Raw genomic sequence first — 12,845 nt, 5'->3', positions numbered from 1 at the left:
CTGCATCTACGGATTCAGCCAACTGCAGATCGTGTACTATGTTTAGTGGGAACCAGTCCTCCACAGATTCAGAGGGACGACTGTCCTCTGTCAATGATTACTGCCTTAAAAATGGCTTGCACATATTATACAAATTATAAACGTTCAAAATGCTTACGTTCAGCTCCAGTGCTGCATTATCCTTACATGCATGAGTGATAGTAAATTATCTTATTTCTGTTCATATGTTTACATCTGCAAGGTATGTATATTTTATTAAGACATAGTATGTTAATAGTGTGATAGAAAAATATAAATTTTTCCAAAAGAAACAAGTAATATATTAAGGGAAAATGAAATACTCCTTTATTGAAAGGAAATATTATTATGAGATTTTTTGCTTACTAGTGTACTAGGTTTTTTTCCCCTCTTGACCTAATTTTGTATTTTAAATATATACATGGCTCAAAAAAACTGTGTAACTCAACAACAGAAAAACCCAAATAACCCAATTAGAAAATGGACAAATGACTTGAAAAGACCTATTTCCAAAGAAGATGTACAACTGGCCAATAAGCACATGAAAAAATGCTCACTATGACTAATCATTAGAGAAATGCAAATCAAAACTACAATGAGAGGGGCTGGCCCCATGGCTGAGTGGTTAAGTTCAAGCTCTCTGCTGCTGCGGCCCATGGTTTTCCTGGTTCGGATCCTTGGTTTGGACAGGGCACCACTCATCAAACCATGCTGAGGTGGCATCCTACGTAGCAGAATCAGAGGCACTCACAACTAGAATATGTAGCTGCGTACTGGGGGGTTTTGGGGAGAAGAAGAAGAAGAAAAAAAAAAATAGGAACAGATGTTAGTTCAGGTGCCAATCTTAAAAAAAGCCAAAAACACCACAATGAGAGATCACCTCACACCCATTAGGATGGCTACTATCAAAAAAACAGAAAATAAGAGTGTTGGGAAGAATGTAGAGAAACTGGAACCCTTGTTCACTGTTGGTGGGAATGTAAAATGGTGCAGCCGCTATGGAAAACAGTATGGAAGTTCCTCAAAAATTAAAAATAAAATTACCATATGACCCAGCAATTTCACTTCTGGGTATTTACCCAAAAGGGTTGAAAGCAGGGTCTTGAACAGGTATTTGTACACCCACATTCATAACAGCATTGTTCATAATAGCCACGGGGTAAAAGCAACCCAAGTGGCAGTCGACAGATGAATGCATAAACAAAATGTGGCCTGTATATGCAATGGAATATTATTCAACCTTAAAGAAAAGGATGGAAATTCTAACACATGCTACAACGTGGATGAACCTTGAGGATGTTATGCTAAGTAAAATAAACCAGTCACAAAAAGACGTATAGTTCCACTTGTATGAGATGCCTAGAGTAGTCAGATTCGTAGAGACAGGAAGTAGAATGGTAGTTGCCAGGGGCTAGGAGAAGGGGTAAATGAGGAGTTATTAACTAATGGATATAGTTTCAGGTTTGCAAGATGAAAAGAATTCTGGAAATAGATGGTGGTAATGGTTGCACAACAATGTGAATATACTTAAGGCCACTCAACTGTATACTTAAAAATAGTTAAGATGGTAAACTTTATGCTGCATGTATTTTACCCCAATTTAACGTAATAAAAAGCCACTAATAAGTGTGTTTCACTTGAAATAGAGAAGCTGAAGTATCTTTTTTTAATTTAAAAAAAAGCAAAACTGTGTAAAAATGTGAAATCAGAAATCTCACATTTCCCTCTTCCACCCAATTCCTCCTCTACATCCTCTACAGACGCTCGTTTTTATTAGTTTCTGGTTTATCCTTCTGTTTGCAAAAATAAGTGTGGTGTGCATGCATGTGTGCAAAATCTTATTTCCCCTGCTTTCTTACACAGAAGGTAGCATACTATGTATAATGTTTTATAACTTGCTTTTTCTTTATTAATACATACTGGAGTTCACTCCATATTGACGCTTAGAGATCCTTCAGTATTTTTGGTGGCCATCCTGATATTCCATGGTTCAAAACTAGTCTGTTCAACCAGTACTCTGCTGGTGGATAATTTGGTTGTTTCTGTTCTTTTGCTATTATAGATAATGCTGACATGAGTAACTGCATGCATATATTGTTTTGTTTTTGTGGAGGTATATCTTCAAGGTAGATTCCTAGCAGTGGAATTGTTGGGTCAAAGAGTGGTGTACTCTTCTAAATCCCTAAGTAAATTTTTAACAGATCTACTGTTTACTTTATTTTTAGTTGGTCATTGATGCGCTTGGCAATGGTGCAATTGGTGCTCAACAATTTGAAGACTTTCTATCCCTTTGCAGGTCATGATCTTGCAGGTAATAAATATCTTAACATGAACTAATATTGCCATTGCTTTTAATTTACTATTTTCTATTTTTTTCAAATAGGAGAGAAAAAGTTTAATAACTTCCTATTGTAGAAGATAGGTTTCTTTTAACCAAATCAACCATGTGTAAATGTGTCAGTCATCTTGTTAGGTGCTCTTAGAAGGACAACATCCAAGAAAGCAGGGGATCTGAACGTGATGTGATTGACTGTACTGAGACTGTATTAATAGCTCTAGCCAAGGTGTTGGGGAATTTAATAGTGGTAGGCACACAGAAAAGTAAGCAAACACAAAAACTTTATGATTATTAACTCCAAGGAAGAAAAACTTTGTATAAGAAATAAAGGGACATGATAGTATGCCAAGTGGTTCAGCTGTGATCTGTATTTACATACAGATAACAAGGTAAACACCAAAATACCCATTTAACCAAAAGTTAGTATGTGACTGTATTAGAATGATGGAGAGAGGAGTTTATTCCCATATTCCTTAGTGGTAAAACAGTAGGTCATTTCTAAAGTTAAAAAATCAAGTAGTCACAGTACAAGCAGAGGTAAATAACAGGAATAGCTAAAAGTTGAAAGTGGGATCCAGGACTCAGGAGCGTGGAAAGTGCCAAGTTTCATGGTATTATTTAACTGTTTTTTTCTTAACTTTTGTGTATGATTATCATTTCCTAAACAAATCTTAGTTACATGCCATACAGAAATTGGGCTGATGCAAAGGTTTAAAGCAATTAATTTTCCTCCCAGATACGTTTTCATAATATTTAGCTACAGTTTTTTCATGTAAAATTAAAGTCAAAAGCCATAATTGGTATAGCGGTAGTTTAAATCAGAAGTCACAAATGTTATTCCAAGTTCTAGTAGTATAGCTGTGATGTAGTTTTGACTTAGATTGCCCTTTGACTTAGTTTGCCCTTTTTCTGTGTTGTCCTAGGCCACCTAATTATGCTGAGATGCTGTACATATGTATGAAGTCCTGTTTTTAAACCTTTGCATTTCTAGGCCCACCTCTCTTCCACATCTTCTCTGCCAAAAATGTGTGTTACTATCTTATTTCAGTCATTCTTCCAATTAAATATAGCATTTTACTGTAGAAGGTACATGTGGGTCAATTTTATTTTCTCTTTTTAGAGCTTCCAGTTAGTTCGCCACTTTGTCATGCAGTTCTAAAAACTCTTCAATGTTGGGAACAAGTTCTTCTCCGACGACTTGAAATCCATGGTGGGCCACCTCAAAACTATATCGCAAGTCATACCTCTGAAGAGAGTTTGTCTGCAGGTCCTGCAATTCTCCGCCACAAAGCTTTGCTGGAACCTACAAACACTCCTTTCAAGTAGGTTTTCCTATGGATACTGTTTTCAAGTCTAAGTTTTATTAAATCAGAATGTTGTCAGGTAGTATTTAAAGAAAAAATATTTAATCCTTCTAAGTTTAATTTGCTGTTCTGGGCTCATATCTGTGTCTTTGTGTGATGCAAATTGTAGTCCAGAGGTTAAGCAAACATTTCCATATAGTAAATATTTAAGGCTTTGCAGGCTCTACAGTCCTTGTCACAAGTCTTCAACCCTGCCATTGTCGAGTGAAAGACCCATAGACAATAAGTAAATGAATGGGCCTGGCTGTGACCCAATAAACCTTAGTTTTGAAAATGAAAGGTAGGCTGGATTTGACCCGTGGGACATAGTTTACTGATGCCCACTCTGGAGCAGTGCTATTCAAAACAGCCTGTGAGCAAACTGTTCTACTGTCCGTGAGGAAATAGTGTTTGCCTCAAAAGGTAAATCAATGCAGTGCCTGCTTCATCAAGAAAGTCTTGCTACAAAAAATGTTAACTGAGTGTACTTAATGGCTTAGTGACATAGTTGATTTACATTCTTTCACAAGTTCTTATCTCATTGCAAGTCGATAGCAGAGTTCATAGACTGGTATGTGTTTGCAGACAACACTTTGAGTAGCTCTGCTTTTATATGTCTTCTAAGCGTACCCATTTTGTTAGATCTTACATTCTTAGGCTAGGGGTCAGCAAACTGTATCCCATGGGGCCAAATCCACCCCTCCTCTTGCATTGCAAATAAAATGTTATTGGATCATGGCCACACCCTTTCATTTGCATATTACCTATGGCTGCTTTGAGTGGCAGAATTGAGTAGTTGTACAAGAGACTACCATATAGCCCACAAAGCCTAAAATATTTACTCTCTGGTCCTTTAAGGGAAAATTTGGTGATTGCTGCCCTGAGATGATATGGTCTGATTCTAGTTATAAACATTCATTTAGCACCAAGGAAATGTGGTCAAGTTAATCAGAAATTTCTGAAGTGTATAATTAAATACACTATCTCTGTAGATCCAAACACCATCTGGCACTGTCTGTGAAGAGACTTTGGCAGTACTTGGTGAAGCAGGAAGAAATTCAGGAAACTTTTATCAGAAATATATTCACAAAGAAAAGATGTCTAAATGAGGTCTGTATAAGTTAAAACCTGTTTTACTGTTTTATTATTGAAATCTTTTGTATTATGTAACCATAAAGCATAAGCTTCATTTTGTAGACTTTAAAAACTCATTTTATATTATAAACATATTATGCAGTTAATGCGTAGAAAAATGATTGAAAAGAAGAGAGAGGATCAGTATTTTCCTGAATCAGTTTAATTTAAAGTGACTAATTCAGATGTATTTGGGACTCCCCCCCTCAAAATATATTACTTGAATTAAGATTGTGTATCTTGTTTCCTATGTTTTAAGTTGTCCTGATCACTGATTTAAGAGACAAAGTAGAAATTTCCCATGATTTTCATGTGATAGTTAAAAGTTTATCTTAGCAGCTTAATCGAAACTAGGGTTGTATACTGAAAACATTTCAAATATGTACATTCTCTTTTTATTCTATTGATTATGCTTCTTAATGAAATTTTGCAAACTCACTTTAAATTATACTGTAACTACTTGATTTTACCTTGATATTATCATCATAATGATTATATTTCTCATTTAGTTCAATGCTATTAAAAAGTTGCAGTTTGATGATATAGGAACTTTAACCTGAGTGTAAATTAATGTAATGCTTCCTCCTTTCAGACAGTTTTACTATTAAAAAATACCAGGTAAACTGAACTGTAGACTTAGTGATATAGTTAATTCCTTCTCTGTTCATGGACTGGTAACACAGAGTTCCAGACTGGCAGCTGTTCTGTAGATCACATTTTGAGAAGCACTGCTCTAGTCTGAAAGCACACTTTGTACAGTTTTTGAAGTGAGAGGGAAAAAGGAAGATATTTCAGTTGGAGAAATAAGGAAATAGAATGGCTTCTTAATAGACAAGTTAGCAGAAAAACAAGGTGACATCTAACCTTATTGAAAAAAAGGAAAATTGCATGTATCTCTTTGTCTCTCAGTTTAAGCACTGATTTGTAAGAGGCAACTGCATGCACTGTTACTTACTATTTGCCTGATTATGTAAATATATTTGGATTAGCCAAGCCAGGAAACGAAATGTATAGTATTCTTGCTAACTTAGGAGACTTTTGACATATGTACCTTAGTATGAGTTTGAAATCTAGGCAAACAATAAATAGAGTACAAATAAATATATTTCTATGTAACCTTATATAAGATATATCTTAAATATTTAGTATATGAATTACCATTAAAGTAATTCAAGAAAATTTTTAGATACATAAAATTAAAAATGAATGTGCTAGATCAGAGTGTCAGACTAACTAGATTATGCTTACTGGAGAGAGAATGTTTCTTAGCTTAAATATATCTTTCTCTAAAATAATTTATTACAAGTTAAAGCATTCTGTTAATAGTGTATAAAGCACTGCTGCATTGTTCTGTACAAAAAGCATGTTTACTGTGCTTGTTACTTCTTTGGTTTCCCTGATGTATCTTGTAATATGAGTATGCAAATTTGGCATAATTATTTCAAATACGGAATCATTTTTTTTTTAAAAAACGTTGCCAAAATTGATTAGTATAGGTGTAAAAATAAAAACGTTCCTCTACTGCTGATATATTTAGTGTATTTGGGAAATAAAATAGTTCTCAAAACAAACAAAACAAAAACTATTGTACCACTAGATTGTCTAGTTGAATCAGGGAATAGAATCATTCATGGAATAGAGTATCATAACCAAGCCAGAATACTTAAGGAAGGGTAGCAGTTAAGTGAGTGCAACACCACCTTTTAAATTCCTCTGTTATTTTATTCTTAGATTTCTTAAGAATTTCATGATATCTTAATAAAATTTTAGTTATTTTTGTATTGTAATTATTTATCAAAAGCATGAATATGAATGTTGGACTAACAGCTTTATAACTACCAGTAAGCTAAATATTTTCTCTGAATTTTAGTTTTTTTATCTGCAAAATGAGTATAGTACCCCTTGTTTTGTAGTATTTTGACTAGCAGATTTAACTTATTTAAAACCTGGCATGATTAATGGTAGTTGTTGGAAATTAATTGTTACTCCTTTGCTATTTTATTCTTGATGGTGATACTCTTAAAGACAGTGACAGTTTGATAAAGGGAATATGAAAAGAAAAATTTTATTTGGTAGAACATAGATTGGATGGAATTAAACAGAATATTGACTTTATAGAGTTGATATAAAATTATTTAATCTTTACTGGAAAGTTGACTAGCCTATTTTTTCTATTAACAAGATTATCTTCCATCTCTTTTTTTGATAAAATGATTATCTTTAGTCAAAAAATTTTTCATTTTGATAAAATTTTCATTTTATCAAAAAATGTTTTGATTAAAATGATGATTATCTTGAGTCCAAGTCACTGTGACTTTTCAGATGGTTAGGAAGTAGATACATGATAGGCCCCATATTTTGGATGGGAGATGATGGAGAGTGTTTTGAGAGTGCTGCTGTTTTTTATTCCTTTATGTTTCTTGAAAATGAAAGTTTTTTCATCTGACATTAAAATCCTGACGTGGGCTCAGATCCTTTCCTTTCCTATATAATGTAGTTTCCTGGGTACATGCATTTTTAAAATAGAAGGTCTTCCCTATTCGTACTTATTTGGAACTTATGTACAGATAGATGCAAATGGACTGTATCTGAACCATTCCCAACAGAAAACTGCTTGACAGCTGTCATCTTTGTCCCCAACTCCTTTTTCTGTTTTCTTTCATTTTCTGAGAAGAACTACAAGTCTTAAACCAACTCTTTCTTTAGCAAGTGCTAATATCCCCTTTTAAAAAGGATGTGCCCCTCTAAGCGGTTTATTGACTGTTTCTGGCTAAATCCATAGAAGCAGAGAATAAGAAACCTAGAAACCACAATTTTCTAATCAGGAGGTTTTCCTGAGGAGTGAGATATCAAAATGAAGACAAGACATTGTAGGATGTAAGAGAACAATTTGACTTTAATTTTCAGTTGATAGTACTCTGGCGCCAGTAGCTTTGACATTTGTAATATCAAGTACTTTGGATTCGATCTTGCTTTAAAATGTCAACATTTCAAAATAAATGAGTCAAAATTTCTTAGGAGGTAGAATGCAGTTTATAGTGGTGGTTAATGAGTTCTGAGAGATTAGATTTTCCTCAGTCCCTAGCTGTGTACCCCTACACGTGCTTCTTTTAAGATGTACGATTAAAAAATAATAATTCAATCCAGTGTTGTTTTCTAGTAAATTTGGTAAAAAATATAGTTTAAAAAAATATCCCCAGTATTTTGCTTGTTACATCTCGTCTTTACTCTTTGTTATGTGGTTATTCTTTCTTGATGAAGTCATTAGAGGACAACTGTGAAACCATCAAAAATTCTATGATGGAGGAGCCAAACATCAATAAGGTACAAAATACCATTCAACTGAAATTAGAAATTGCATTCTTTAACAAGAAAAAGTGTATTTTAGTTTTCGACTGGACTTTGTTTTCAATCCAGTTAAATTACTGTTCCCTCAAATTATTCTTCTTTTATTTTAGCAAGTTAAATGTTGCAATCATAAAGATTGTTTCTGTTTTGTTAATAAGAGAATGCAATTTTAAAGGGAGTTGAATGTATCCTGTTTTGGCTACAAATTTTTCTGAGTAAATACAACTCAAGTTCTTAATAAAGTGTAATTATGATAGTCATTATAGAAGTATAGTAGTATTGTTCTGTTTTTGCAAGTATCACTTTTGAAGTTAAATATCTCTCCTATGATAGTAATTCCTTAAAATATATCAAATATTATTATATAGCATTTATCTTACTGGTAGGAATAGCATATATCACATTGTTTTGTGTGTGCTAAGTACTCATAGTACTTGAGAACAAGCTCACAAAGGATGAGAATTTGTTCAATCATGAAATAATTTATAAATGTATGATCACACATTAATATATGACTTTTATTAGGTTGATATTTAACTCATATGTTTCATATTCTGATTTTAAGACAATCTCAACAGAGTAATTTTTAGGGGAAAAATTTCTCAAAAGATTTTTTTTTTAAGGCTATTAATTCCCACATCTTATTCTTTCCCAAAGGAATCTTTTGGTAAAATAGGAGAAATAATTATACGCAATTAATAAAAAAGACTGATTTGATGTCAACTGTATATTATAACTAAAATTTTGGCAAAATAAGTGTATGCGATCCATACTTAACTTTGGAAATTTCTAATAGCCTTTGGGAGTTTTGAGAGAATATAATTCAAACTTTTAATAGTTAACAATATTCTTTGCCTGAATAATCATTAATTACTGCAGTCTGTAGATTATCATGAATTTTTATCCAAAGATTTTTCTTTTGACACTATTTATAAAATGTTAGTAATCAGAATGTTGTATTTCTCTAGTCATCACACTACATCAAAGGCAGTCATTCTGTTTAGTTAACATCATAGCCATTTTTTGGCCAGAATTTTTCAAGCCATATGCTACAATTTTATTTTAAACAGCTTTATTAGATATATTTGACTTAAAATAACTGCACATATTTATTAAGTGTAGAGTTTGATCAATTTCGGCATATGTATACGCTGGTGAAGCCATCACTATGGTAAAGATAATGAATATATCCATAACCCCAAAAACTTTAATCCCTCCCTTGCTCCTCTCCTCCCGCCTCTGCCCTCTTCCTCTCCAGGCAACTGCCAATCTGCTTCCTGATATTATAGTTTGCATTTTCTGGAATTTTATGTAAATGGAATCATATAATATGTCTTTTTTTTCCTGTGTCCTTTCTCTTATCGTAATTATTTTGAGATTCCTTTGTATTTTGTATTCCAGTAGTTTATTTCTTTTTATTGCTGAGGCATATTTATTGTATGGCTATACCACAATCTCTTTATCCATTTACCTGTTAATGAACCCTTAAGCTGTTTCCATTTTGGGCCTATTTCAATTAAGACTGCTTAGAGTATTCATATGCAGATCTCTTTGTATGGGCATATGCTTTCATTTCTCTTGTGTAAATGCCTGGGAGTAGAATGGGTGGATCATATTGTAGGTGTATGGTTAACTTTTTAAGAAACTATTCAAGTATTTTCCAAGGTGGTAGTACCACTTTACATTCTCAGCAGCAGTGTATGAAATCCCACTTGCTTCACATTCTCACCAGAACTTAGTATGGTATGGTCAGCCTTTTTATTTTGCCATTCTAGTAGGTGGTAGTACTAGTTCATTGTGGTTTTAATTTGCGTGAAGCATCGTATCGTCGGCTCATTTTCCATTTGTGTAACTTTTTGGTTCAAGTGTCTTTTCAAATGTTGTGTCTATTTTTTATTGGGATGTATGTTTTTTTAAATTTAGTTTTAACAGTTCTTTATATATTCTGAATAGAAGTCCTTTATCAGATATGTGATTTGCAAATAGTTTCTCCTAGTCTATTGCTTATCATAAGTTTCATTCTCTTTACAATTTCTCTTAAACTGCAGAAGTTCTCAATTGATACATTGGACCTCATCAAAATTACTTCTGCGTATGGATTTTCTTTTTGGTGTCATAGCTAAGAAATCTTTGCCTAACCTAAAGTCACAAAAATTTTCTTCTGCTTTGCTCTAGATGTTTTGTAGTTTTAGTTTTACAATTAGGTCTATGACCCATTTTGAGTTAATTTTTTTATGTGATGCAAAGTGTGGATAACAGTTACTTTTTTTTTAATCTGTGTATCAATTGTTCCAGCACTCTTTGTTAGAAAGATTCTTTCCTCCACTGAATTGCGTTTTCCTCCTTTTAAAAAATCAATTGACATATATGTGTGGGTTTATTTCTATTTGTTTATCTTTAATAATTATCTTTAATAATGCTAATACCTCGCTGTCTTATTGCATTGACCAGAACTTCAGTCCAGTATTGAATAGAAATGGTGGAAGCAGATATTTTTATCTTGTAGTCCTGATCTTGGGGAAAGCCTTCAGTCTTTTGTCATTAAGAATGATGTTATCTGGGGCCAGCCCCGTGGCCCAGTGGTTAAGTTTGCGCACTCTGCTTCGGTGGCCCAGGGTTTCACGAGTTCGAATCCTGGGTGTGAACATGGCACCGCTCATCAAGCTATGCTGAGGCAGCATCCCATATGCCACAACTAGAAGGACCCACAACTAAAAATACACACTATGTACTGGGGTGACTTGGGAGAAAAAGGAGAAATAAAATCTTAAAAAAAAAAAAGAATGATGTTATCTATAAGGATGTTGTAGATGCCCTTTATAAGACTGAGGAAGTTTCTTTCTATTCCTAGCTTGTTGAGAGTTTTTAATCAGGAATGAATGTTGGATTTTGTCAAATGCTTTCTGTTGCTACTATTGAGATGATTGTATGGTTTTTCTTTTTTTTTAGTCTGTTAAAATGGCTAAAAAGGTTAATGAATTTGTTTGATGTTAAACCAACCTTGCCATTCCCAGGTTAAGCCTCATTTTGTCATGATGTGTTATCTTTTTTATACATTGTCAGGTTTGATTTGTTAAGAATTTTTGCATATGTTCATGAGGGATATTGGTTTGCAGTTTTCTTATAATGTTTTTGGGTTTTTGTTTTGTTTTTTGGGGTTTAAAAAAAATTTTCTTTTAAACTAATGCTGGCCTCATAGAATGAGTTGGGAAGTGTTCACTCTTTAATTTTTTGGAAGAATTTGTGTAGAATTACTATTCTTTCTTCCTTAAGAGTTTGGTAGAATTCACTAGAGAAACTATCTGAGTCTGGAGTTTTTTATTTACAAATTCAATTTATTTAACAGATAATAGAATGAATTCAGGTTATCTTATTTCTTCTTGAGTGAGCTTTGGTAGTCTATGTCTTTCAGGATTTCAGTTGTCATATTTATTGGTATAAAGTTATTCATAATATTCCCTTATCCTTTTAATACACAATAGAATCTATGGTGATGTCACCTCTCATTCCTCTGTTATAATTGTGAAAACAAAATTATTTTTCTTCTCTGATATTTATATTCCCCAATATTTTGGGTATTGGTGTCATTTTATATTCACTTGATTGCCTCCCATTTCTTTCCAGTATGCCCTTGATATTCTTTAGATCTTGTCTTACTTCACATTTGTTTTATTATGTCATTAGAGTAGTGCTGAATTACTCCAAGTACACAGCTTTACCTTGTAGAAGGTAGTAGTAACTGAAAATCAATAAAGAGACCTAGAGTCTCAGTTCAGCTTTTCTGTAGATCTGTTGTGTGACCTTGAGCTCGTTCCACCCTTGAAGCCTCATTTACTAACCTGTAAAAGTAGAGTTGATAGTTTAAATGGGCTGCTGCTTCTAATTGAAATAATAATAGAGTCCTGGAGTTAGTCCATTAGAACTATTTTCTTCTCCAGTTCCTAAAGGAAGCTCTGTGAAACCCAACCACTATTTAGATCAGTTTCTGCGTAAATTTTTTTTTAATTGGGGTAAAACATACGTATAAAATTTACCATTTTAAGCATTTTAAGTGTACAGTGCAGTAATGTTAAGTACATTCCCGTTGTTGTGCAACTGTCACTACCATCATCTCCAAAACTTCTTCATCTCACCAAACTGAAACTGTACCCATTAAACAGTAGCTCTCCATTTCCCCTACCTTCCCTAGCTCCAGCCAACTACCATTCTACTTCTTGTCTCTATGAAATTTACTATCCTAGGTACCTGTATAAGTGGAATCATACAATATTTGTCCTTTTGTGACTGGCTTATTTCACTTAGCATAACGTCTTGAAGGTTCATCCATGTTGTAACATTTATCAGAATTTCCTTCCTTTTTAAGGTTAAATAATATTCCATCATGTATATATAACACATTTTGTTTATCCATTCATCTGTCAATGGGCACTTGAGATGTTTCCATCTTTTGGGTGTTGTGAATAATGCCACTATGAACATTGGTATACAAATATCTGTTCAGGTCTCTAATTTCAGTTCTTTTGGACATATACTCAGAAGTTGAGTTGCTTCATCATGTGGTAATTCTATGTTTAGTTTTTTGATCTGCATGATCTCTTAAAATCTCTTTTGGTACTGATAGTTGGATTCTTTTTTCCTTGTATATCCAGCCCAATCAAATTTTA

General features: G+C 33.4%; 1 protein-coding gene across 4 annotated transcripts in view; it reads left to right on the top strand.

The window, feature by feature from the left end:
* Positions 1-12,845, top strand: part of DMXL1 (Dmx like 1) — a 132,885-nt gene that overhangs the window by 88,269 nt on the left and 31,771 nt on the right. For 2 of the 4 annotated variants that reach the window (XM_014844066.3, XM_014844064.3), the window contains 4 exons: positions 2,244-2,329; positions 3,477-3,678; positions 4,692-4,809; positions 8,095-8,157. In XM_014844066.3, coding sequence (XP_014699552.3) covers positions 2,244-2,329; positions 3,477-3,678; positions 4,692-4,809; positions 8,095-8,157 — 469 coding nt within the window. The remainder of the gene's footprint in view (positions 1-2,243; positions 2,330-3,476; positions 3,679-4,691; positions 4,810-8,094; positions 8,158-12,845) is intronic. The other 2 variants (XM_014844067.3, XM_014844065.3) reach the window with 1 other exon arrangement.

Source organism: Equus asinus, chromosome 9 (genome assembly GCF_041296235.1).
Source record: "Equus asinus isolate D_3611 breed Donkey chromosome 9, EquAss-T2T_v2, whole genome shotgun sequence".
NCBI classification, from domain to species: Eukaryota; Metazoa; Chordata; class Mammalia; order Perissodactyla; family Equidae; genus Equus; species Equus asinus.
This window is presented reverse-complemented; position numbering and strand designations above follow the sequence as displayed.